Here is a 27,124-nt window from a genome sequence, read left to right as displayed (position 1 = left end):
GAACTAGCAGGGGTCCCTGTCATCAGTTCCAGAAGCTTAAAACTTTAATCATTTCATCATTCTTCTTGGTGTCTGTCCTAAAATACTACTTGCTGGAGATTCTTCCTCCTGTGTGTTTTCTTTGTGGATTTGGAGAACAGACGGTTGACTCTATCTGTGGTTAAATATCATAGCCAAGCTCGTGTGGAACACACTCTCGTCCCCACTCCACACCCACCCTCTTCTCTGGTCTATGTTGACAGCCCTGGTTCTTGAAAAGTTCAGGGAAGATCCAAAGAGCAAGGGGGTCTCTGAGGCAGGGGTATGAAGCCACTGCTGGTTCTGTTCCCGCACTTGTCCTATCTCCTCTGCCCTGGCCAGTCGGCCCTCCCTGGACGGGGACGACAGCCAAGCCTGATGGCCCTGGGACCAGTCAGGGAAGACCCCATTTCTCTGCCAGCAGCAGGCACGCCCAGGCCTCAGGCAGGGCACCTTTCCCAGACCTTCCTGGCATGAGAGAAAAGAATACTCAAAATAAGTTCGTTCCAAATTTGAGCGATAAAAATAAAATAAGAATCTTCAGAACTGTTGGACCATTTAACTCTCCTTTTTATGTGCTGTCTCAGAAGCTTACACAGCCCAAGACTAACCTCAGCAGACGGCTGGTGCGGCACGGCCTGCGACAGCCTCCCCCGTGGGCGGTCTCTGCTCCATTCCTGCCCGTGGCCGCTCCAGCCCTTCCCAGGGCTGCTCTTCTCTGTGAAGACAGCAAACCCTGTGAGATCAGAACTCACACCCCCCTCAGGTGCCACGCAGCTGAGTCCCAGTTTCCAGAGCAGGCGCTGAGCAACGGCCATGCCTCCTCTCTTGCATCCTGGACCATCAGGGTGGACTAAGTGTTGTAACAAACAGCCCCATTTTTCAGCTGTTGAACATAATTGAAGTTTATTTCCCCCTTTAAGTAAAGTTACGTTGTCAGGTGGGGGCTCAGGATGACACATGGGAGATTTTTGTGGCTCAGGCCCGGAAATGGTGTGTTTTCTACACCCGTGTGCCATTGGCCAGAACCCAGTCACATGGCCACGCCTAACCACAGGGAGGTTGGGAAATGAAGGACAGCTGTGAGCCCAGGTGAAGGGGGCCGGTTGTGGTGAACCTTGAGCTGTCCTCCCGCACATCCCCGCCACCGCCTTCTCTACTGTGCCGCCTTTGGAAGCTCTGCTCATACTTTCTTGGTGAAGGGTCGTAACCTCTGTCTCTTTGACCTTGTACCTCTCCTTCATTTGCTACTGAGGATATGCCATTCCTGCGTTAGGGTCCTCCTCAGCCACACGGGGAACTTCTGGAGGACAGATTCTTGTCCTTTCTTGGCTCTTCTCTGGTTCCTTGGTAGCATCGGAAGCCATCAGTGCTGCTCAAAGGGTGGCCCCGGCCACCTGCGTGGGATCACTCTTCCAGTCACTTTTTGAAAATGGAAATTCAGGGGCCCCACCCCAGACTTACTGGCTCCTGAATCTTTGGAGGTTGGACCCTCAAATCTGCACTTTTAAGACTCTCCCTGGGTGATTCTCACGTGGGCTGAAGTCTAGGAATGACCTGTCGAGGAAGCATTTGGTAACTGACTGATGACTTCAATTGGAATGCAAGACGAGCGTTTATCGCAGATCCCAGAGAGGTTCCCAGGCTGAAAATTGAAACCCAGAAGGTAAAAGGATTTGTCCCTGGCCACGCAGCTAAGTAGAGTCAGAACCAAGGACTCAAGACGCCTGGGTCCTTGCTCAGAGCCGTCCACATTACTCGCCCCACAGCATGCTCGACAAGGCTGTTCAGATGACGGCCCTTTGAGATCGTGACTGGCGTGTGATATAATGAAAGCAGTGCAGAACTGGCAGCCAAGGCTTGGCTTTCTGTCCCAGCTGCAGCTGCTGACTGAGGGCCTGTGGCCAAGTCACTTCAACCCTCCAGACTCAGGCTCTTCTCCTGGTCCTTTGAGCATGAACACGTGTGATGTGTGCTTGTCCCCATTTTCTCCCCTAACTGAGAGTCCCTCAGCACTTTGCACAGGACGGGTTCTTCTTACTAGTTTCTCATGGGACTGGCAGGGATTTTAGGTACTGACTACCGAGTTCTCTAAATCAGAAGGACTTCCCTAGGGAGGGATCAGTCATGAATGGCTGACATGACACCCTCGACTTACCTAGGACGTCCTTACCTCTGTGTTCCAGATTCCTCCCCTCCTGACCACTCCTCTTTCTTCACAAGTTTAGACTGTTTATCCTGACCCAGCTGTCTTTTCCCTATAAAGCAATGCTAGTTACAGCTTAGGCACCTACAACATCCATCCACCCAAGCAGTTTAGGGAGAAAGGAAGAAAGATTTTGTGCTGGTATCAACCCTGAGTCCCAGCTCTTAGTTCTCACCATCACATTGGACTCAGAATCCAGCTTCCAGCCCATGAGCTTGAAGGGGAGGCCCCACTGGGCCCAGCCTGGGTGCCCGGGAACCTGGGTTCCTTCTCTCTCTGCTCTTGACTCGCCAGGTAACCCACACCTGTGCATTTCTGGCATTGGGATCCTCTTGTGTGGAGGCCCCAGACCTGTCCTCATCCAGGGCCTTGGTTTCCTCTTCTGATAGCTCAGTCCACCCTTAAAAGAGCATGGGGATCCAGGCCTGGCCTGGCCTACTCCCTGGGGACAAGAGGACCAGATCGATTTGCCAAGAATTGGGAGCATTGAATTTTGGGGCCGGGAGGAAGAAGGGAGCAGGGGCAGACAGCTCAGGTTTGATTCACGGAGCCCATGGCTTCTGTTGGAGGTCCTGTCTGGGCCCCTCCTCTCCTCTCTCCCACCCACCTCAGGTTAGCTCAGCACTCCCCAGCCCACATCCCCCAGCCCACCTCTCTGCCTGGCTCTGGAACAGAATTTTCTGTAGCCTACTGCAGGTCTCATGTGCCCATCAGATGCCTAAGATTTAACCTGTCCAGAACCAGCTCAGCTCTGCCCATAACTGATTTCTCTCCCTGTCTCTGCCCCACCCTCCTGGTTACCATCTCGGGAACCCCAGGGGACTTCCCCTCCTCCCTCCCACCTGTCTGTCTCTCTGGTTCTGCCTCCACGGTGTTGCAGATGTCAGGTCTCTTCTGTCTGTCCCCACCCTGCCCTATGTTGGGGCCCGTCACTGCTCACCTAGATGCTGCAGGAGGTCACCACCTAGTTTCTGTCCTCGTTCTTCCCCTCTGTGTACCTTGAATGCGACTGCCAGGGGCATGTCGTTCTGGTATCCCAAAGCCTTCAGAGCTTCCTCTTTGCTTCCGGAGCAAAGCCCACGTTTGGTTCCTGCTCTTTACCTTTTTTTTTTTTTTTTTTAAGAAAGATTAGCCCTGAGCTAACATCTGCTGCCAATCATCCTATTTTTTTGCTGAGGAAGATTGGCCCTGAGCTAATATCCATGTCCGTCTTCCTCTATTTTATATGTGGGACACCTGCCACAGCATGGCTTGATGAGCAGGACATAGGTCCACGCTTGGGAGCCGAACCAGCAAACCCCAGGCCACTGAAGTGGAGCACGCAAATTGAACTGCTGAGCCACTGGGCCGGCCCCTGGTTCCTGCTCTTTATCTAACATCCAAAACTGTGCTATAGCTGGCCTCAATCAAAACATTGTGTTTTTAACTGTCTTATAGCCCTGAGCACCAGGAGTGAGGGATAGGAGATGGATAAAATATGGTCTCCACACGTAAAGACCTTATGGGCCCCGGCCACACTGTGCAGCGGACCCTAATTGCCCCCCTTCCCCATCTGTGAAGTATTTGGATGGGGGCCGCTGGGCAGAGGGACAGCCAGGTGGAAGACACTGTGCATCTGCCTTGTGGCCACATGGCTTTCATCAGGACATGGCAGCAGCCCCAAGACAGGGAGGATGCTGGCTCCCAGAATCAAAGAGTTAGGCCATGAATAGCCTACGCAGGGGCGGGGGCAGGCTGACAGTGCCAGAGCTGCAGCAGCCATGGGAGGGGTGGAGGAGACTAACTTAACTTCTGCAAAGCGGAGACTCCTGGAGCTGGCGGACACTGACAGGGGTCCTGACAGCCATTCCCCTGTTTCCTAGCAGGCCTGCATGTGAAGCGGCACAGGCAGGGGGAGGGAAGCCGTGCTCCTTACCACCGTCCTCCCCCAACCATTTATCAGTCCTTCCTTGTCCAGGGAGCTAGACAACGTGATTCCAGCTGGTTGGATCCCTGCTATGCGTGGGGCTACAATCCTAGGCCAAAAAAAGTAGGAAGGGCCGCAGCAGAGCGCTGATGTAGGGCCTGGCAGACCACACTGGCAGAATTCCTGGTGCTATCAATCAAAAGGTTGGCACCTCCAATGAGGTGATACGTGAAAGGGGTCAGCCAAGGGCGAGGCCCCACCCCACGTGTGTCCAACCCCAAGACATGCTCTTCCCACTACGACCATGGCATCCTGGGTGAGAGGCAGGTTTTGGAAGTCTCCAAATAAGCTCAGATCAGCCATTTCAAACTCTGGTGACCTGCTCCAGGAAGCTAATTTCCTGATGCCAAATCCAGGCCATTTTTTCCTGTTTTGGTCTTGGGAAATCTGGGTCACCATGCTCCATCACCACCGTTTCGTCAACCTCCAATTCAGGAGCCCCTGCTCAGCCTCCACATCTCCTGCTCTCCCCCACGTGAGGGGTGGTCTTGGATGTGGCTGACATGTGGAAGCAGGGTCTGCAGGGCACTACGTTGCACTGGGGAGCATGAGGCCAGCCTTCTCCTGGTGCAGAGCTGAGGTCGGACACAGTCCCTCTGTTTTCCGGAGCACAGGGAGGCAGTGGGCGTGTATACGCTCCACACTCACACGTGACCGGGAGAGTGTGGGTTAGTGAGGAGTATGTGGGAGCTGGTAGATCGAAGGTGTTGAGAGAGCATTTCCAGTTGTAACCGGCTGCTCCCTCACTGCTCCCCCAAACACCGGCATGTCTTTCTCTCCTGTCCCTCATTTTGATGGGTTGTAATTTGCTGGGCGAGGGGCCACATCGTGTTCAGCACTGTGGTGTCCCCAGCACATGGCGGGTGCTTGGTGCACATCTGGTAAAGGAGGGGTGGCCTTGGAGCTTCTTTCTCCGTAAGAGAGCCCTCAGGAGCAGCAGGGGCTCCCCAGAGAGAGGACACGTGTAGGCGTTTTAGGGCAAGGTGTGTGAAAGCCTATCTCAGGACTGTTTTAAAGGGAAGCTTACTGAGATTCTGGGTGCAGAATCAGTGGATGTTTCCGGTAACTCAGAAGAGAAATCTCACGGAGGCAGGAGTAAATGCGAGGACAACTTTCCAGACGTGGAGCGGCCCCTCCACCCCATCTGTGATTGCTCAGCTGTTGGCCCTGGAGGGGGAAGGGAGGCAGGGCCAGGTCACTAAGCAACCGGGCCCTGGCACCTGCTGGCAGGAGATGGCGTAGTCCTTCCTCAAGTGGGGCCTCCCAGGGGCTGGGGCAGAGGGGCCCATGTGAGGAGGCGGGAGAGCCTGTTGTGACGGCTCTGTTCTGCCACCGTCTGCCGTGGGGAGTGGCGGGTTGATGGGGAGGGAACCAGTACACTTCTCATTTGTCTTACTTTCCCAGTTTAATTCTGTGCAAGTGAAGGTCCTGGCTCGGCGATCCCAGTAGTCCGAGCATCCTCAGTTGGCCCAGCTGGAGTGGGCAGGGCCCCAGGCCCTGAAGTGAGCCCGACACTGGGAGCCCAAGCCCTGAGCTGTCACTCTGGGTGGCCTCAGGAAGCATGCTCACCACTCCAGGCCTCACTTTCTCCTAAAATGGGAAGAGTTGACCTTCCAGTGGAGAATAAGTGCTAAGGCGGGCCCAGCATTCGGTTGTGAGAACCCTTGGAGAACTCCGCGCTTGGGATGGAAAGGCTGCTTCAAGAAATGCAGATGGTGTTGAACTGTGATGTGGGAGGTACAAGGCTGTGTTCGCAGAACAGAGAAAGGACAGGAGCTAGAGGGCTGCTGGGAAACGGTTAGAACGTAGAATCATAATAGCTAATTATTGAGGCTTGATGTGTGTCGGGCACTGTTCTGAGTGCTTTACATGTCTAAACTCATTTAATCCTCACAACAGCTATATATGGTTTCCACTGGACAGCAAGGAAACTGAGGCACAGAAGGGGGTCACAGAACGTGCCCATGGTCACACAGTAGTGGGGTAAGGGGCAAATCGAGGATTTGGGCCCAAGTAGTCCAATGCGAGAGCTCCCAGCCCCTAAGCTATACTGCCTCTCCTATAGCTCTTTCCAGAACTATCCAATTAGTTGAAGCCCCAGCACTGAGGCCAGAAGGTGCCCACAAATGCAGCCCCGTGTCAGCAGCATTTGTCTTGCAGTCACTGACGGGAGTGCGCTTTGCCAGGCCATTTAGGAGAGAGAGGAAACCAAATGTCTCTGCCCCTGAGCCGTTCTGACACAGTGAGAGGACAGCACACGTGGAGGACGCAGAGCCACTTAATAACCAGCTCAGACCTGTTTCAGCATCACAGATGAACCCCCAAGCACCTCATGGGGTGGGGAGAGCGGGGCAGGCGGACACGTGTGGGCTGGTGAAGCGGCTCTAACACCTAGCACCACCCTCGCCCTCAAAGCTGAAGGCACAGTTGGGGCTCCCAGGCAGAGGGGAGCCGAGAAGGACAGCACTTCCTCCAGTGGCAACGTAGGCTGGTGTGTAGGTGCTGGCTCAAGTCCCAAGCCACCCCTCCCCTCCTGGCACGTGTGGGCAGTGGGGGTATGCTCGGAGCTGGATACTGGCTCCCATGTGCCACTCACCACCTCTGAATTATCAGAATCATTTATGGCACGGACTGCCCTGTCCTGCAGGGAGCTGCAGCCAGAGCTGGAGCCAGCACGTGGTGGGAGGCGGTGCTTCTGCAGCCTGGCACCCGCGGCTGAGCAGCCTGGGAAAGGAACTATAATTAGAACACACGAGCTGGACTCCTAAAGCCAGCCCTCTCTCAAGGCCTCGTGGTTCTGCTGGGCTTGCCACCGCGCCTCTCAGAGCGCATGGGATTCTACGTGAAGCTCAGGAACCCTCATTCAGAGCGTTCGCACGCGGGGAGGGCCACCGTGTAAGAGCGAGGAGGCGATTCGGAGGTGGGGATGGACAGCTCTGAAGGCGACCAATCCCCGGCTCCCAGCTCAACGACATCAAGAGTGTGCCTGCAGAAGGAAGAAGAGACGTGGTTCCCCAGATCTTCGTTTTGCTGTCATATCCATTTCTCTAGGGTGTAGGAGGTTGGAAAGCCAGACATAGCTCCTTGATCACGGCCAGCTATGCCAGGTGGAGGCAGAACTTCTGAAGCAGGTTGGGAAGTCCCCCTTCTTGAGTCTCCTAATGACTCAGGTTGCTTCCAAATGTGGGTGATTGGAGCAGTACTTCTCGAAGCCCCTTCCAGATCTCTGAGCCCAGGCTTTGTCCCTGAGCTCCCCTCCGGGGAATCATCTGGGAAGTTGTAAGACCCTCACCCAGCTGCAGCAGCTCCTCTGAGCTGGGCCAGGCCGTCTAGATTGTGCCTAGTGTGCAGCCGTTTCTTAGGGCACCTAGCAGGACAGCAGCCTGCGCCTAGGAAGAGAGCCCGCTCCTGGAGGTCTTGGGAGAGGGGGACCCGCTTGCTTAGAAGTAGGATTGACTCCCCGCTTGCTTGGAATGTGGAAAGTAAGGGAAGCTCCCAGCTTTATGGGAACCAGATGAAACCCGCTCGTCCCATGGCTTCCAGGTTCCCCTGCCCTTGGAATCTTCCTTTTCTTGTATTGTAATAGTATTTTTTTTATTAAGATTATGATAGTTAACAGCCTTGTGAAATTACGGTTGTACACCATTATTAGTCATGTTGTAGGTACACCACTTCACCCCTAGTGCCCTCCCCCCACTCCCCTTTTCCCCTGGTAACCACCGATCAGTTCTCTTTGTCTATATGTTAACTACCACCTATGAGTGGAGTCATACAGAGTTCGTCTTTCTCTGTCTGGCTTATTTCACTGTAATAGTATTTTTATATAACATAAAATTTACCACTTTAGCCATTTTTAAGTGTACAATTCTGTGCCATTAAGTACATTCACACAGTTATGCAACCATCACCCCCATCCATCCCCAGAACTTTTCATCTTCCCAAACTGAAGGTCTGTACCCATTAAACAATAACTCCCCAACCCCCTTCACCCCGCACCCCCCTGCCCTTACAGCCACCATTCTACTTTCTGTCTGTGAATTAGACTACTCTAGGGACCTCCTATAAATGAAATCATGAAGTGTTTGTCATTTTGTGACTGGTTTATTTCACTTAGCGTAATGTCTTAAAGCTTCATCCATGTTGTAGCATGTTGCAGAATTTGCTTCCTTTTTATGCATAGACAGTATTCCGTTGGATGGATAGACCTATTTTGTTATCCATTCAGCACCCATCAATGAGTTGCTCCCAGCGTTTGGCTATGTGCATAATGCTGCCGTGAACATGAGCGTATGGTATCTGTTTGAATCCTTGCTTTCACTTATTCTGCGTATATACCCAGAAGTGGAATTGCTGGATCATATGGTAATTCTACGTTTAATTTTTTGGGGAATCGCCGTACTGTTTTCTGTAACAGCTGCACCATTTTACATTTCTGCCAGCAATGCACAGGGGTTCCAGTTTCTCCACACCCTCACCAACACTTGTTATTTTCTGCATTTTGGTAATAGCCATCCTAATAGGTGTGAGGTGGTACCTCATTGTGGTTTTGATTCACCTTTCCCTAACGATTGGTGATGCTGAACATCTTTTCACATGCTTATTGGCCATTTGTATGTCTTCTTTGGAGAAACGTCTATTCAAGTCCTTTGTTTTTTAATCAGGTTTTTTGTTTTTTTGTTGTTGAGTTGTAGGGATTTTTTATATACTCTGGATATCGATCCCTTATCAGATTTGCAATGGGATTCTCTTTAAATTGGTTCTGAAAGAGCCAAGTGCAGCCTTAGACTGGAGTCTGGATGGGATGTTGGGACCCACTCACTCCCACTATCCACCCTCATCCCTAATCCACTCCATGGTGCTCTGGTTCTGAGCACAGAGATGGAAAAGCACAGTCCTCGGCTTTGGGTGCTCATGGTCTAATGTCGGAGTCAGGCTGGTGCACAACTAATGCTGCTATACCGAGGATGAAACCAGTGCTGGAACCATTGAGGCATAAGCTGACGTTATTGGAAAGTCCACTAATTCTAGATAGAAGTGGGGGATTGAGGAGGATATCCCCAAAGACATGTCAGTTCTGGAGGCAGGGGGCGAATTCTCCCAGATCAGCAGGAGGACTTTTCAGGCTGAACAGTCAGACTCAGGGGTCGGGGGGACTGGAAGGAGACTGACCTAGGAGAGGCTGGGTGAGGGCACAGGGACCTAGACGGAAATCCAGGGATGGAAACTAACCTGAAGAAGACCTTCTGACACCCTAGAAACTGTTCAGGGCGTGAGACAATGCCCCAGGGAAAACGGCTGGGGCCTTCGCAGTAGAACGGTGTCGCAGTGTTCTGCCTGGATTCACACTTTAGACCTCTGAGCTGAAGAGGGGGCTTCATGAAGGCCCAGGGGAGGCAGAACAGAAATGGAAGGGGTTGCATCATCCACCCTCAGAAATAGTACAGCCGCCAATAGAAGTAGGAGTTGCCTCTGATTTCCAGTTGTCGTCTCAGAAGCAGGTAGGACCCTTTTAGACTCTGGACCCTTTTACTCTCCCTGTCTTTGTTTTGGGGCTTTGTGTGTCCTCACCTTACTACTTCTCTGTATTTTATTTGGTTCATTAAGCAGGTGTGCAGGGGGCCTCCTGTGTGCCAGCACTGTCCAGGGAGCTGGGTCAGTGAACAGGGCAGTCCCTGCCCTTGGGGAGCCCCCGTTCCGTGAGCCCGCTGCAGGGACGTGAGCTGACCTCCAGAAGCAGCCAGAGCGGCTGTGTCCGGGCTGCAGCCAGGCTGGGGGCTGGTCAGGAAACCCTCCAGGGTAGAGTACCGGGGTGCATCTCCACAGAGAACAGAAGAGCAGAGAGCAGAGAGGAATAGAGAGGGAGGGAGTCCATCTAGGCCTGGGAGGGGCCTGGGGTGACCACACGTGCTGGTTTGCCCAGGACCGTCCTGATTTTAGCACTGAAAGTCCTGCATGCCGAGGAAACTCTCAGTCCCAGGCAGACGGGGACAGTTGGTCACACTACCTGGGTCTTAAGAGCTGAAAGCCTCACCAGTTATCCATGAGATGCAGTTGGCATATAGTGTCAAGGGCCCACAATATTTTAGGGGCCCACAAAAGTGTTTTAATTTCTTTCAAAATCAGAAAAAATGAACTTACAGCTTGAAGAAAGTATTTTAATTTATGATATTAATATATTTGTCTTTACACAAATGCTATCATAAAATGTAACTTCCAATGGTTTTTTATGCAGGAAAGACGAAAGTGCTTAGGATGTACAAGAGTCATGATTTGGGCCTGGCTGGAAGCCCTGTTAGGGGTCAAGGTTAAGGCAAGAGGACTCCCCTACTGGGTCAGTCCCACCAACCAAACTTTCCTTCGTCCTGCCAGATGAATGACTCCTGCGGGCGGTGGTGGTTACCGTGATGGCGCGCTAGCTAGCTTTTGTTGAGTGTTTACTGTGTGCTTACATCGTGCCCAGCACTTCCAGGTGTGCCATCTCATTTCATTTGCACAACAAATGGATAAAGAAGGCCTTGTTATCTGCGTTTCACAGACAAAGAAATCTGAGACTCAGTGAGACTGACTTGCCCACTTTCACAGACGAACAAGGGATGGCCGGCAGAGGCCAACCTGTGGCTGGATGTGCGGGCAGCGTGGTCTCGGGGCAGAGAGCAGGGCATCTGGGTAATAACACATCCCGCACTCGGTTCTTTCAGGGATTAAGTGAGATCGTGACTGTGGAGCCCTGAGAGCAGTGCCTGGCTGTTGGAGGCCTTTGTTATTGTAATGAAGCAGGGCTTGAACCTAAGGCACTTAGCTCCCAGGCTGCAGGGCGACCCCCGCCTCCTGCATGGGGCTCCTGCTCCCAGGTCCTGACTTGTAGACTGGATGCCCCCTGAAAAACTGATGGACACTGTGTCCAGGCTCCAGGACATGCTGGCAGCCCGGGGAGTCTGCTGGCATCACACTCGTACACCGGAGCTGGTCTGGGCTAGAAAGCTTCTCAGGCCGCCCGGGTCACACTGTTGTTGTCCTGCTGTTTCACAGTGTGTGTATCTGTCTTCCCTGCTCACGTAACCCGTGGGCTCCCGAGGACAGGGACCACCCCTCGCTGGTTTCATGTCCCAGGGTGCTTTTCAGAGCCCTCAGCCGTGGGCAGTTCAATCAGTTACTGTTGACAGACTGCCTGTATTGACCGTCCGCTCTACGTCTCTGTCTTTGGAGACTTATGTCTCTTTGAGTTCCGCAAATCCCCTCCCTCCCCCACTCCTCCTCCAGGTCCTCCCAGAGCAGCTCAAATTCCACGTGGTTCTGCTTGTGCAGATGGCTCCATGAAACCCCTTCCTTCCTTCCTCTGCCAGGTATAAGCTGTTGGAGAACAGCGTTGGAGTTTCCGATCCCTTTATTTCTGGGACATTGGACAGCTCCATAGAGAGGCCTGTGGCAGTCAACTCCGTCACTGCGGTGGGTGTGTTCCAACACACAGGCCCTTCAGGGCCTGGGAGGCGGCCCTGTGGTGAGGCCCCATTGGGCTTCCTCTTTCCCATCTGGATGAGGCCATCGCAGAGGGACCCATGAGCCTTGAGCATGGTCTGGGCATTGAGCAGGGTGTCCAAATCTGCCCAGGTGGATGGATAGCTGCTCTTTTCCTTCAGAGGCTCCTATTTAGGACGGGCCTGCCAGAAACGCCAGGGTTTGGAGTCAGCCCAGCCATTGGGCAGCAGGCCCAAGTGGAAGGTGTCTTCAGAGGGTCATTCTCCTGCAGGGGACACCTGAGGCTGTCCTCTCTGACATAGGCCTGGAGGTGGTGTCCACCCAAGGGGCCAGAGAGTTGCTGCTGACAGATTTGCTAAGAGCTCAGAAAGAGGAAATGTGGAAAGGCTCTTGGTGAAGGGCTTCCGGGGCAGTTTTTGTTTTGTTTTCTTGCGTTGTGTGAGTTAAGAAGGTGGAGACCGGCGGGGCCTCGCTAACCTGGGGTCTTGCAGATGAGTAGATAAGCCAGAGGCCGGTAATGAGGGAAGGAAAGTTGCAGAGGAGAGAAACATTCCTAGTGTTGGTCAGACCAGTTATTGCTGCCACAGTTCAGACACCCCTGCTGTCCTCGGAGAGGCCCCAGCCCCACACCCACTTCTCTGAACTGGAAGAGGAAGCGCTGATGAAAGGAACCACCCTATCTTGTATGTAAAATCTGAGAGCTGCGGAGGGGCCTTAGAGCTTCTCTGGTCTCACTTCACAATTTCATAGATGAGGAAACTGAGGGCCGAGAGGGGAAGTGACTTGCCGGAGGTCAAAGGTCATTAGATGGTCTTGCATTCATTCTCACCAGGAAACTGCAAAGCCCTGAGCTACAGGGCTGGCTTCCAGCCACAGCCCGCAGGCCCATGCAGCCCGCACCTTCTTAGCATCGGCCCCTGGGGATGTGGGCGAGTGTGAAATGCTCCTGGACCTGCCTGGTGTCATCGGCCTGGCTCTCGGCTGGGAAGCACCAGGCTACTGTGCCCTCTCCTTGCCACCCAATCAACAGGTGTTTATCTGACACCTCCTTGGAGGTCAGCCCAGGGCTCAGCTGGGCCCCGCCGCGGGTGCAAAAGGAGCAGAATCATCAGACAGCACGTCTACCTCCCTCCAGGGAGCATCTAACTGGGGAGATGGGACTAACACATGTAAAACAATCATTAAACAATAAAAGGCAGCATATAATTAGATGCTAAATGTAGCCACCCAGGCTATGAAAGCACCTCCATAGGTCCCTGCAGTAGCAATTTCACATTAGCAAGCAGCTGCAGAGGTCCATGGCACGTGGTAATTTGCAGCTTTGCTACAACAGGACTCCGAGGCTTTGGAGCCGTGGGGCTGGTTCTGGAAGTGAGTTCCTGAGCCAGTGAGTGAGCCTTGCTGCCTACCTGCATCCCTTCCTCAGCCGGCTTGTTCCCTCCTCATCGGAGAGGGGAGAATGGCAAGGAAGCGACAAAGCCTCTGTGTAATGTGTCCATTAAATGAGAGTGAAGTTACAAAAGGCCCAGCAATTGACGGTGCGAGGAAATGCACAGGAGCACGTGACTCTTGACAAAAGTATGATGCAGGAGAAGGCAGGGACCAGTACAAACCTGTATATACCTGTCCCCATTTGGGAATTAGAATGTCAAGGATCTACATATATTTGGACAGCAGAGAATGAGGAGATTGCTGTGGGCCATTGAAGTTTCATTGGGAAACGACACAGAGAAGCTGGAACTAGGGGAGATGGGGACTGTGTCTTCCAGGCGGGAGAGACCACACAAACAATGGTGCAGAGGTGAGCAAACCACTGCCCAGGGGCCAGACTCCATAAATAAAGTTTTATTGAAACACACTCATCTCACAGCTGCTTTGTGCTACAACGGTAGCGTTGGATAGTTCCAACAGACACTGTATGGCCTACAAAGCCTAATATATTTACTGCCTGGCCTGTTACAGAAAAAGTTTGCCAGCCTCTCCTTTGTAGAGAAAGGAATGAACAAACTCTAAGGCATGTGGGCCAAACCAGAATAAGTGCTCAAGGAAAGTGAGAAGTGAGATTGGCTCACAGGGGTAGGCCTTTGTGTGCCTGGAGTGATAGTAACATTACAAGCCTTTGGGTGGGTTTGATAATTTCCAAAACACTTTTGTACCTATTATCTCATTTGGTTTTACCTTCGCATCAATCCTATGAGGCAATAAAGGATTTTTATGCCAAATTTATCAATGAAGAAACTGAGGCTTAAAGAGGTTTCTGACTTTCTCAAGATGACTTAGTTAGTAATGGGGTCAGAACTCACCCACTGCTCATGTTCATCCCGCAGGGATTGCCTTGGCCTCTGCCATGTGCCAGGCTGGAACTGGGCTCTGCCTGTCGTGGGCGAGGCAGGCAGAGGGGCTCCTCTCACAGAACTCAGTCCAAATGGAAATCCAAATGCATGGTGATTTCTAGGAGAAAGTGAGGTCTTTTTTTCTTTTCCCCTGTAGGCAGTGGGGACCCATTGAAGGTTCTTGAGCGAGTATTTACCATCTGCTTCATCCTCGGTGCCACCGGGCATAGAGAAGAAACAGAAGTGTGGTCTAAGTCCCTAGTTGGGAGTAAAGCTCAAGACGGGTGGTCTACTTGGACGTCAATATAAGTAGATGCATATTTAAGTGCCAGATAGTGTAGCGCTAGCTTTAGATACGGGCTGGCTTTAACCTTGCCGGCTCAGTTTCCTCATCTGTGAAATGGGCATAATAATAATACATTCCTGGGGCTGGCCCGGTGGCACAGCAGTTAAGTGTGCACGTTCCGCTTTGGTGGCCTGGGGTCCGCCGGTTCAGATCCCGGGTGCGGACATGGCATTGCTCATCAAGCCATGCTGTGGCAGGTGTCCCACATATAAAGTAGAGGAAGATGGGCACAGATGTTAGCTCAGGACCAGTCTTCCCCAGCAAAAAGAGGAGGATTGGCAGATGTTAGCTCAGGGCTGATCTTCCTCAAAAAAAATAAAAATAATAATAGTACATTCCTCATAAACCTGTGGTGAGGATGAAATGAGCTAATCCATGCTAAGAGGGTTCGAAACTGCCTGGCACATCATGAGCCAGTAAATAACGATGAGGATCATGACCATGATCACTCAGCGCTCGGGGGTCAGGAGGCCTCGACAGAGGAGGTGACTTCTGGTGGGCGGGCAGGAGTGATACGATGAGAGCAGTGGGAGGAAGAAGAAGCTGACAAGCTTAAAAAGAGGGAGAGTGAAATTTTTGGCAAAAATGAGGTTTGTGTGATGTAGGTCATGAATGTCTCTGATGTATCGGAAGGAACTGCTTCCCCTCAGCCCGCTCCTCACCCTGGGGGCCACTTCAGTTCTGGAGCTTTCGTGGGGACTCCAGAAGACACAGCATTCACTCAGAGCCTCTTCTTCCTGGAGTGTTGGGCCACTCCCCGGAGACCAAAATTAAGACTGTATGTATGTCATTCATTAGGATGCACAATTAGCCACAATTTAGCACAATTTATGTTAAAATAACATAAAATAAAATTCAACTCAGGGTGAATCTGCTCAGAGAGAGGCCCCAGACCTCAAGGGGATGGTCTTCTTTATTTTGTTGTTAAGGATATTTTAACAGAGAAGTTGGAGGGTCGCTCTCTCAGGGGGCACTTCTGCTCTGTGCCCTGGCAGCCAGCCTCTTCACGTGGCTGTACCCCAGGAACCTCGAGAGCTCGGGGAGGACACGGCCCTCTCCCGGCCTTAGGACATATGAACACAAACCTGTTTTTCACCAGCACCCTGGGTGAGCTGGGTGCACTGGGAACAGCTAAACCATCTGCCACCAACGCCAGGGGCCTAGTCAGAGCAGATGACTTCCACGCCAGATGCACTGAGATGTGTAAACCCCAGGAGAGACACTCACTGGCCAGTGCCTGTATGTATTAAATCGTAACAGAGTGAGTTCCCCATTCTGTCTCCATCCTGGGCCACCCCGGGAGACAAAACCTGCCTGGTTTCTAGCTTTGTTCCTGTGGACGAGACAAATCTTTCACTTTGAGGACTTGAGCATCTGGCAGGTGAAGAGACGTTGGGGTCCTTGCCTTGTCCTCTGGAGATTACTGTAGTGTTGATCTTGTCAGCCAGCAGACAATGCCTTTTAGGTAACCCTTTGGGGCAGTGGAGATCTGTGCGTGCTGAAGGGTTAACTGCAACTGGACGGGGCCCTTGAGGTCTGAGGGATCCGCACCTGTTCTCAATCACTGCTGCCCATCGGAGCTGTCTGGGAGATTTTTTGAATCCCTATGCCCAGGATGCACCCCAGACAATTAAATCAGAATCTCCGGATTGGGGTTCAGCACTTTGTTTCTAAAGATCCCGCAGATGATTGCATGTGCAGCCAAGTTTCAGAACCACTGGTTTAGGTGCTGCACTGTCCCTCGGATGGGAACAGATTAGCGGGCTCACGGGCTCCGGTCGGCTGACTGGCTGGCTGGCCTCCTTTGGGAGGTGATTCATTCAGTCCAAGGTCAGATCATGTCTGCCAGATCTGGTGTGGGCAGCAGCCATTCCAGCCCGGGTGCTGCCATCAAGGGGTGCGAGATTCGACGTGTTGGCCACACAGGGGCTCCTGCACTCCCAGGTGGGGTGGTGAGGTCAGGATGACCGTCTTCTGCATCAGTCCCAGAAGGGGTGGCCGCAGCCGCTTGCATCACTTCCCTGGGTTTGTGGTGGGAAAGGGAGAGAATAGATGGGTTGTCTGCTGGAGGAAAGGGGAACAGAAAGAAGAAGAAATCTTAGGTTAAGGCAGCTCTGACTCTTGCTCTATTCAAAACCAGGCCTGGAGCACCGGCCTTTGAATGACACAGCTGCCTTTTCTTATAGGGAAATAGCTGTGGCTCTTGGAAAGAGGACATCTTCCAAGAGCTTCTAAAGTTTTCTTTCTATCATTTAACTCTTTTTTATGAGAAAGCTGTTAACTCCTGAGGAACAGCAGCCTGCGTGCTTCAGAGATGGACAGAATGGCGCCTGTAGTAGTAACCGGACACTGGTCTTTCTGGCTGGAAGCCCCCAGAGAGCAGGCACGCCTGGGCCCATGGAGACGTGTCCAGTAGGTTGGGGGCTGGGGGCAGGGTCTCCAGGAACAGACCCAGGGAAGGGACGAGGCGTGAGAAGCTCCAGTCTGAGGGTTCCTGGATTAGTAAAACGACAGCGAATGAAGACAGTCTGTGAGGCTCACACTACTTGCTACTCACCTCAAGCAAACGAGAGATGGCCTGAGGAGTGCTCCCTCGTGGGTGGTCTTCGATGGAATCAAGGTCCAGTTCCAGAGACCTGAGTGGCTACATAGGAAAAGGCTGGGCCCTACATCCAAGAGCTGCATCTCACTCCAGAAGTCAGAAGTTCCTCCTTGCCATCTTTGCAGGTGACACCGTGCTCCTGGGTCCTGAAGCCTCTGGACCTGACCCACTGGCCAGATACACCTTGAATGAATGCCTCACAAGTCGCATAACTGATAGGCCTTGGTTTAGCATCAGCCCCTCCCAGCCCTGTGGCACAGAGTTCCTGTGATCATTATGGGAGTGGCAGAAGCTGTCCTAGGGAGGCCACGTGGTGAGTTGAGAAGGACACGGGCTCCAGACTCAGATGGACTCGGTTCCAGGCCCTACTCAGAGGCCTACTAGCAGAGGGAGCACCGGCATGCTTCTGAACCTCAGCTACGTAATCTGTCAAATAGGAGTGACCTACGTGGTGTGTGGGAGAAGGGATGCGAAAGTGCCAGCACGGTGCTGTTCTTATCAGGCTCCCTGAGGAAGAGCACAGAGAGAGCAGACAGGCTAGGGGAAGATGCCGTGATGGAAGGGGGATGTCGGCTCATTGCTGTGCTGACGGGTGGGAGGGTTGGGGGGGCCACACCAGCTCCCCTTGGCAGCCACACAGCTTGGCCTTTTATCAGCAACGTGGGATTGGAAAGTGGGAGGAGGAAGTGAAGGCATCTTGCCGAGTGTGACGCATCTCCCGGGCTTGCTGGAGGGAGGAAGACGGGGCAGGCTGCTGTGGGTGCCCATTGTGTTCAGCTGGGTGGTGGTGTGATGGCAGGGCAACTGTGAAATTCCCCACCCAAACCGGACACGCACGGCACAGTGTTGGATGGCATCAGGGAGGCGGCCAGAGAACAGCCGCCTGGCCTCTCTGGGCCCCTTTCGTCATTTGCCAAAGGAGAATCCTGACCCGCCCCGCATCCACCAGATTTCTGGGATTGGGCAAATTTGGGTGGGTTTTGACCGACCTATTTATTCCCCCCAAACTGTGGCTCCGGCACTCCCAGCCACACACGGACAGCACGAAGACAAACCGGGAAGGTGGGTGCAATGAACTTGAGAGAAATCCAGGATTTGACTGAGGGACAGAGTTACTTAGACCCCAGGATTCACCCCGGCAACCCCACCCCCCAGCGTGAAGGACGCTGATGTCCATCCGTGCAGCTTCGTTATGCCCTTACCCTTCCCTTGGGGGAGGGGGCACCAGGGGAGGGTATGAAGGCAATAAATGGTGAGGTCGTGGGAAGAACACAAGGACAGACCTGAAATCTCCTTTTTGTCCTGCACGCACTGACTGTAGGGCTTTAGGCAAGCTGCTGAACTCCTCTTAGGCTCAGTTGTCTCCCCCGTGAAACATGCGCAGTGAACTCTGTCTCGCAGAGTTGTGGTTCGTGAGGATTAAATGAGATGATGCCTGCCAAGTCCTTGGCCCAGAGGTGTTGTCCTTGCACCCCAGCAGAGGAGGGTTATCCCCTCAGTTATCTAGAAGGCTACAACCCCCTGCCCCTGCCAGTCCACTCATTCATTTGACGAGTATATATTTGCTTTTTACTATGTGCGAGGCATCGTGGCCAGTGACATGGGCCTGAACTGATGTCCATGTACCCTCGGTCCTCTGGTCTGCGAGAATTGCTGTCATTCTCATCAGTGCACACTGGGACCACCTTTACACTCCTGTCTCTCTCAACTCCATTGTCACTTCCTTGAAGAGATGACCATGGCTTGCATTTCTTTGTATCTCCCTTAGCATCTAAATGCATCTTTTCCGTAGCAACCCTCTGTAAGCAAACCCAGCTCTGCTGATTGGCCAGATTCCTACTCAATGCCTGTGTGCCGGGCTCTCTCACAGGGATCTCGAAACAGGCCCGAGGGGTAGGCATTGCTCCCATCGCACAGGTGAGAAGACTGAGGCACAAGGAGATTTAAGTTACTTCCCCGAGGGCCTGGCTAGCGGTGGCATGGCTGGGATTTCACCTCTGATTGTCCTCACCCTGAGTCTGTACAGTTGGTGGGCCTGCGTGGGGCTGGTGCTCACCTATTCTTGGTCAGAGTGGCCTTGGGAGAGCATGGTGGTTCCCTTCCTCGTTGTACACCCAGCCTCACTTCTGTGTCTGTTCCAGAATGTCTGTAAACCAGCCGAGGAGACGCGGCCCCCGCCCACACTGCAGGAGATCAAGCAGAAGATCCAGAGCTACAACAGCCGGGAGAAAGACTGCCTGCGCATGAAGCTGGTGAGCGGCTGCCCCGCCCGGCCCGGCCCTGGCCCCTCTGCTCGCCCCTGGATTCTGGGGCTACCCTCCGAGGTGCCTCCCCTTTCTTCAGGCTTCTTGAGGCCTCGGGGTTGTGGCCGGCTGACCCCTGGGTGCTCAGGCGCCTCCCGTGCTTGAGGGGATAGAATGGGCTTTGAATAAGATCCAGATCCAATCTCTAGCGCTTTCGCTTTTTCACCTGTGACTCTGGGAAACTTCTTAACTTCTCTGAGCGGCAATGTAAAATAGAGAAACTAGTGCCCATTTGTCAGAGCTCTTGCAGGAATTAAATGATATACAATGACCAGGGGCCCGGTGTTGCTTGGCCCGCAGGAAGCCCTCGATAAGGGGAGTTCGCAGCTCCCCTCCTCCCCGTCTTGGTCCGTTGCACTATGACGGCCTGTGTCTGGGGAGCTTCCTTAGACTGTGCAGAGCTCAGAGAGGAGGGCACCAACTTTGCGCCAGGTCCAGAAAGGCCACCTTCAGTGGGACAGTGCGGAGAAGGTAGAAGAACCCTGCCCCCTGCTGGTCGCTGGCGGTAACTGGCTCTTTGGCGCTCCAGCCAGATGGGGCGCCCGAAAATCCAGCGGCAGATGGGCCCAGGTCTAAGTCTTCAGGCTGCCGGATTTTGGAAAGAGATGCAGGGGGAAATCCAGTGGGCTGGTTCTCCGAGGACCTTATTACAGAGCCTTCTTGCTCTTCCCCGGTTTGGGGGGGCCAACTAGAGAGGCTACTCCAGACCTACCTCTTAGAGTGGGGACCCACCAAAGGTGGTCAGCATGCTCCTTGTGGCAGGGGATTTGGGGCAGGCAGCCTGAGCCTCTGGGGAGGGGCAGCCCCAAGGGTCCTCTCTGGTAGCCGGATACCGTGGGCCTTCTCCTGGCCCAATGTGGGGAAACAGTGTCTCTGCTCCTCCAGCACCCCCAGTCAGCGGAGGCAGGAAGAAACTCAGGGAGACAGGTGGGGGGGGCTGACTGGGGTGGCACTGCTATTAGGAAAGGCCTCTGCAGCCCACCTACCCCGGGACAATGGCCCGGAGTGGCAAATAGAATCGTGCAAGACAGATCCGCCCTGACCCCATGTGACGTCCGCCCCTGGCAGAGCGAAGACGGCACCTACACGGGTTTCATCAAAGTGCATTTGAAACTTCGGCGGCCGGTGACGGTGCCTGCTGGGATCCGGCCCCAGTCCATCTATGACGCCATTAAGGAAGTGAACCTGGCGGCCACCACGGCTAAGAGGACCTCCTTCTACCTGCCGCTCGATGCCATCAAGCAGCTGCACATCAGCAGCACCACCACGGTCAGCGAGGTCATTCAGGGGCTGCTCAAGAAGTTCATGGTCGTGGACAACCCCCAGAAGTTTGCACTGTTTAAGCAGATAAACAAGGACGGGCAAGGTATGAGCGAGCGAGCTCCCAACCGGAAACTGCCTTTCCCAGCCCTATCTGTGCTCACCCGCTGAACCCCTACCAGACTTGGGTGGCGGGGTGGACCCCTCCTGGGCACCGCAGTCCAGCTGTCACGTGGCATCAGATCGGTGGAAGGGCCACGCACGCACTCAGGACAGAGCTCGAGCGGGAGCTCATGCCCGCTCACTGTGCCCCTCCCTCTGTATGTGACTTTAGGAAAACCCCTCCCTGGGCTCCTGCTTCCTAATCTGTGGAAGGGGAGGGAATCCGCCCCACCACTCCTAATCTTTTGGGAGATGATGTGAATGGAAACATGCTCCAAACTCTGAGCAGACGCCAAAGATAAAGGTTATTACCCTATTCATTCTTGTGAGGTTCGTTTCACTAGGGGAAAGGACGGCTCCTTCCAGTTGTAACCACCCCACCTCTGCATTTCCAATTCTGTCCCACCCCTCCCGGGCCCTGCCCTTCTTCTCGAGATGAGCTCCCAGCCCCCTCTCTTGGTTTGCAGTGCTCTTCCAGAAACTCTCCGTGGCTGACTGCCCCCTCTACCTGCGCCTGCTTGCTGGGCCTGACACTGATGTGCTCAGCTTTGTGCTGAAGGAGAATGAAACTGGAGAGGTGGAGGTAGGTCCGGGACCTTCTGCTTGTGGCACAGCCCCAGCCCTTGGGGCACACTGGGTGGGCGCAGGTGGGCGCTGTCTCCCCGCCTGCCACAGGCCGGGGCCATGCGTGCAGCAGTGGCGGCAGGGAAATGACTTGAGAAAGTGGAGTTGGGTGAGAGCTGGGCAATGCTGAGTGTTCAGCCAGGATTGTAAGTGCGCTGGGGAGCAGGTCAAGCCTGTGTCTGGCAAGGCCTGTGGAAAGAATTTCTGAAAACTCGGAGGGGCAGGTGGGGTGTTGGGCACTGGGAACTCCCTGTGTTGGGCCCAGGTTGTTTCTGTTCCAGGATGGCCTGAGGCCCCACAGCCCCCATCTCTGGGTTCCACTGGGTATTGATATTTTTGAGCCATATGTCTCTCCCTGGTTCTTAAAAACTGACCCTGCCCCCCACGGCAAGCTCACCAGGGTCCAGTCCGGGGGTGTCAACAGGTGAAACGGCTGGCACTCCACGTGGCCTGTGGTGCTTGGGGGTGGTGGGGGGCATGTGACCGAGAGAGGGGAGCCTCTCGTCGTGTTTGTCACGCTGTGTTCAGTGGAGACCTAGGGCTTGGGGAGCAGTCTTGGGGGTCCCTGCAGATTTAGGGGATCTAGGCCGGTGCGGCTCTGTCCTTTTCGTGTCAGCCAGGCAGTCCTGCTTCCATCTGCCATATATGTTGGAGTGTGTGGAAGATTCTGTTTGGAAAACATTCCGCTGAAGGTGTGTGAACACTGCCGCCCGTGGAGAGCTCCCAGGCCTGGGTCCTGTTCTAGCTCTGCCGCCACGAGCTCTGTGGGCGTGGTCCCGCCAGCTTCCCTCCCTGGACTGCAATTTTCTCGTGCATCCAATGTGGGGATTAAACCAGATAAACCTTAATATTCCTTGGTGCTGAAAGAGCTTAGGAGTTGAAATCCCTGGCCCCACAGGGCCTCAGCTCCTGGGTCAGCCTGAGGGACGTCAGGCTTGCCCTCGGCCCTGAGAGGCCAGGTCCCATCCGGCCAGCTGGGCGCCGCAGAGCTTTCCGGGTTACCTTATCTCGTGATCTGCTCTGCAGCCAAGGGAGGGAGATACCTTCACTCCACGGCAGATGAGAAAACAGGCTGAGAAGGGTGGAGTTATGTGCTTAGGTCACCCGCTGGAGTCAGGCTGAAGCTGGTCTCCTGGTCCAAGTCCAGCTTTCCTCCACTTGCCTCTTCAGGGTCTGCACGTTGGGAGCCTGTCACTCATCACAGCAAAGCAGCTCCTTGTGAACTAGGATTCTTGGTCATGAAATGCCAGGATTTGAAATTTTGTTGCTGGTGTGACGTGGGAAACCTAAGCTTTCTTCCTCGTCCCCTCCTGTTTGGCAGCAAACCGTGCAAACCCTGGGAAGGGGGAGGCTGCAGGGCCCTCCGGTCGCGCGGCTTCTAACCCGTCTCCTCTTCTGTGTCTCCCCCGATCTCCCTCTTGCCTCACAGTGGGATGACTTCTCCATCCCTGAGCTCCAGAACTTCCTAACAATCCTGGAAAAGGAGGAGCGGGACAAAATCCAGCAAGTGCAGAAGAAGTATGACAAGTTTAGGCAGAAACTGGCGGAGGCCTTAAGAGAATCTCAGGGCAAACCTGGCTAACCGGTCCTGCTGCCTCTTCCCCGGATGCCCGTGGATTTATTCTTATTATTAGTGATTATTTGGCAACAGACACTTTTTCTCAGGACACCTCTGGCGGGTGCATTTGTGTCTGCCCAGCAGGTCCAGGTGTGGCACAAAATCTCTGATGGACATGAATGTGTGCAGGGTCGGGTCGGCCGCCCCCACGCTGTGCCCTCTGGACCCTGCCAAGGAGCAGCGCTCATGTGAACGGACAACGTCCTCTCCCAGTCTGCAGGCTTCCACAAACCAAACAGTTGCCTCTCTCATCACCAAACTGGAGCCGTTCACACCACCCGGCAAAGGGAAGAAAAGAGGTCATAGAGATACATATTCTTTCTCTGGCTTTTATTCTTCTTCAATTTCTCTCTTATTTGCCACCCACAGTACCTTTATTTATGAGTCAAAAATTGTAGCATATTCCTTTAGCAGGTCTGAGCTAAGCCCTGGAAAGCAGGATAATGCTCATAAAAGGATTGTCCCCCACTGTCCCAAGGTGCCCGTTCATGCTTAAGGAAAGGTCATAAAGCCACTGGTCCCAGATGCTCAGGTAAGGAGCACCCAAGGCGAGGTTGGCTCAGAGATCGCCAGAGAAGCTGCAGCCTGCCCTGGCCTTGGCCCTCACCGCCAGGTCTGTGCACATGTAAAGCCAAAGGCATGCATACCTGCAGATATGTGGTACTTAGCCATATCTTTGTCAACTACTGTTTGTTTTTAAGTTCCAAATTTGAGTTTAATATCGCCATCATCCTCATGCATTTCCACCAAAGGGAAACCAGCCATTTGCCATGATAAAAGTCTCCTGCTGAGCGCGGACGTCAGGCAGGCAGAGAAAGCCAAAAAGCTGTGCAGAGAAATGCGTCCAAGCTGTCTTCAACCTTCCCCCAGCAGACAGCAGGGGCGCCTGGCTGCCTTGGTTTCCCCCTGGGCCTCCAGCACTGCCTCTCTCCTCCCACTGGGACTCTGCAATCCCCAGGTGCTGCCAGAGGAGCTGCCTCAATTACAGAGGGGGGATCCTCCCACTCAGCCAGCTTGGAGTCCTTTGTGTTCCGTAGCCCGGGCCAGCCTATGGCACTGCACTCTCTCTGTGAGCCCATGGGGCTGGCCTCCTGCTGACCTCAGTGCCTTTTTGTTTTCAGAGAGTGACAGGAGCAGGGGCATTTGCTTGAAGCTCTGCTGCTGGCCTGCTCCTGCCAGGAAGTGGACCATGGCGGTGTGGGAGACACGGCCGGCAGAGCTGTCGCTCCAAGTATGGGGCGAGGGCCACAGATCTCCTTCCCATCTAAGGTCCTGGGCCTTGACTTCCAAGAAGTGATGTCAAACCACATGGACAGGGCAGATCACATTCCTGACTCTACGTTTGTACTGGCTCCTTGTTTAGGTTCAAACTTAGAAATAAACTAGCCAAACAATTCCAGCAAGTAGCCAGGACTGCAAAGACACTCCAGTGCAGGGGAGATGGACTTTTAACTTTCACAGCAGGGCTGGCTTTCCAGCCCGGCCTCTGAGACTATTTCTTTGCTGTCCTCTGCCTTCCCAGGCCCCTCTTGGGGCGGTTTGAGCCCAAGCTTCTTTGTGTAGCCTCAGAAGTTCCTTCCCTGACCCTGCTGAGTCCACACTGCCCCCGATCCCAGAAGGAATGCTGCCCCCTCGTCATACAAACTGTGTAGTCTTCAGAGCTACGTCAAGACAAGCTAGCAGCTGGAAAAAGTTGTTTTAAACCACAAAAACCCTGGTTACCTGCCATCTCATGCTCAGCCTTATCACTCCCCTCCCTGAAACTCCCCCTCCCCGCTGTGTAGTAGGGACCGGGCGGAGGGTCCCTTTTCCTTTGGGCTGCGCATCTTTAATGTTCACAGAAGGCACGGCTCCTGCTGCGAGGCTGTGAATGCTGCTGAGAACCTCCCTTGGATGGGACGGCTACTTTATTTTTGAGAAGGAAAGAAAAGTCCTGTACATATATACATAAAGGCAGATGGCTATATATAAAGAGATAGGGCTGTTTATGAAACAAGAAAATTATGGGAAAACTCAGACTTTACGCACAGTTAGTCCCAGGCCCCAGGCCGGGTGCAAGCCTCCGAGAACGGTGTGTAAAGCATCCCCTCCCCCAGACGTGGGTATGAGTGCTGGGAGTGCCTTCTAGCATTGTGTTGCCCAGTGGGTGTTTGTTTTCAGGATATTTTCTTTTTAAGTGTCTTTCTTATATGGGTTTTAAAAAAAAGTAATAAAAGCTTGTTGCAAAAATGATTCAGGCTGGAGACATCTCCTTGAGCTTCACCATCTTGTGGAGATTGGGAGCTGGGAGAGGGTGGGAACAGAGCAGAACACACACTGCTTGGCAGAGTCAGAGTTTCTTCTGCCAGCCAACAGAGGAATGAAGGCCTCTGTTCCAATAAGGTTGGAAAACTGTCCAGATGCGTGGGCTGGAGGGTGCGGCCGAGGTGGCCTCACGGAGCAGGCGAGGAAGGGGACTCAGTAGAGAGAGAGGTGTTGAGTTGGAAAAGAGGAGGAGTGTTCTGGAGCTAAGGCTGATTAAACACCAGGACAGGCTACTGAGGTAAGAACGGTCTTCTGTTTCTGGAATGATTGAAAAATGAGAGAGAGAGGAATGTTTCTTTGAAAGTTTAAGATCATCTCACCTGGGGGAAGGGAACTAGATTAGATGACTAAAACAATCCTTTCACTTTAGATTATCTAACTTCCATCAAAGGGACATCTCAGTTATCATGGAAATAACCAAATAAAGCTATTAAAAAGAAATTGCGGGGCCGGCCCGGTGGCGCAGCGGTTAAGTTCACACATTCCACTTCTCAGCAGCCCAGGGTTCGCCCGTTCACATCCCAGGTGCGGACATGGCACCGCTTGGCAAACGCCATCCTGCAGTAGGCGTCCCACGTATAGAGTAGAGGAAGATGGGCACGGATGTTAGCTCAGGGCCAGTCTTCCTCAGCAAAAAAGAGGAGGATTGGCAGTAGTTAGCTCAGGGCTAATTCTTCCTCAAAAAAAGAAAAGAAAGAAACTGCCTGCCTTCAAGTATTGACCATACACAATGCAATGAACGGGGCCCGTGGGCGCAGGGGCTTGTCAAGAGCTCGTGCAGTTCACTTCTCGCCTCCTTGTGGGAGAGAACACCCTGTCCAATAGACATTCTTAAAATTATCCAAAATGGGCACATCTGTGACATTTGTTCACCTAGACCTCCGAGAAGTATATCTTTCAATAATTTTGCCAAAACCTAGAAATGAACCAGTTTCTGCTTTTCATTGAAACGCATCTGGTTACAGCATGGGATTAAGTTCAAAGTTGTAAGTTTGACCTTGATAGTGATTATTTGGCTTAGCACACAGAAAAAAGAAGTGCACAGCCTGACTCTCCCCACCTTCGTAGGTGTACCTATGGTGTTCACAAGGAGGAAAGAGAAGTGACTCAATGCAAATGTGTCACCATTACTGGAAAAACCATGCAGAGCACAGGTCTTGACAGCACAGTGTCACAGCAGAATTCTGGGTCAAACCACAGTTAAAGGTTGATGTTCATTTTAGACCCAGCCCACCATCTACTGGCTTTGTGTCTTTAGCAGTGATTAAGGCAAGACACCCTCTCTGAGCCTCCAAACCCTCCAAGGTTGTAGAAAACAAATGATGTTTGTGAAGGAACTTGAAGTGCCACGTGTTATCTGTAGTCATTTCAAAGACCGTATTTCATTACTGTACATACTGTACTCCCTCAGATCCAACTCTGTCTGGCCAAAGGTTTTGTTGTAATAGAAACTTGTTTGGGGTCCACTTCTAGATATCCCCTTCTCAGGTCATATGCTCATGTCAGCAGAGAGGACAGTAAAATTGACGAGGTGACTTACAGCACCTGCCACAAGTGAAAAGGCCTATTATTCTGAGCCTAATAACCAAGGGTAGGAGGCATCACACACACATTTTCATACCTGTCCCTTTCTTCCTTTCCAAGCCCCAGAGGGGTAATTTGTGGATATTTCAAGTCGTTTTTATCTCAGTTTTTTTAAACAAAGTAAATTGGAGTGTAATTGTTTTTTGATGGTAAAACTAAAGAACTCTAAAGCCATTCAGCTCAGCCCTCACCCCTCCTATTGCACAGGGATGCTGTGGTCACAGAAATGACTTCAATGAACTGAGCAGGGACCACAGCAGTGGTTCTGAACCTTTTCGGCCTTAAGAAATCCCGCTGGGAATTTGACAAAAGCGTGGTGACC

The 27,124-nt window shown here is 53.0% G+C and overlaps 1 protein-coding gene across 2 annotated transcripts in view; it reads left to right on the top strand.

Moving 5' to 3' along the window:
* The window catches only part of RASSF5 (Ras association domain family member 5), a 66,515-nt gene extending 41,369 nt beyond the window's left edge, over window positions 1-25,146 (top strand). For both annotated transcript variants that reach the window (XM_014828984.3, XM_014828992.3), the window contains 4 exons: window positions 19,089-19,199; window positions 20,319-20,616; window positions 21,140-21,255; window positions 22,726-25,146. In XM_014828984.3, the coding sequence (XP_014684470.1) occupies window positions 19,089-19,199; window positions 20,319-20,616; window positions 21,140-21,255; window positions 22,726-22,878 (678 nt within the window). In that variant the 3' untranslated portion in view covers window positions 22,879-25,146. The remainder of the gene's footprint in view (window positions 1-19,088; window positions 19,200-20,318; window positions 20,617-21,139; window positions 21,256-22,725) is intronic.
* Window positions 25,147-27,124: the final 1,978 nt, after the last annotated feature.

The sequence above is a fragment of the Equus asinus genome, chromosome 25 (assembly GCF_041296235.1).
Source record: "Equus asinus isolate D_3611 breed Donkey chromosome 25, EquAss-T2T_v2, whole genome shotgun sequence".
Taxonomy (NCBI): Eukaryota; Metazoa; Chordata; class Mammalia; order Perissodactyla; family Equidae; genus Equus; species Equus asinus.
This window is presented reverse-complemented; position numbering and strand designations above follow the sequence as displayed.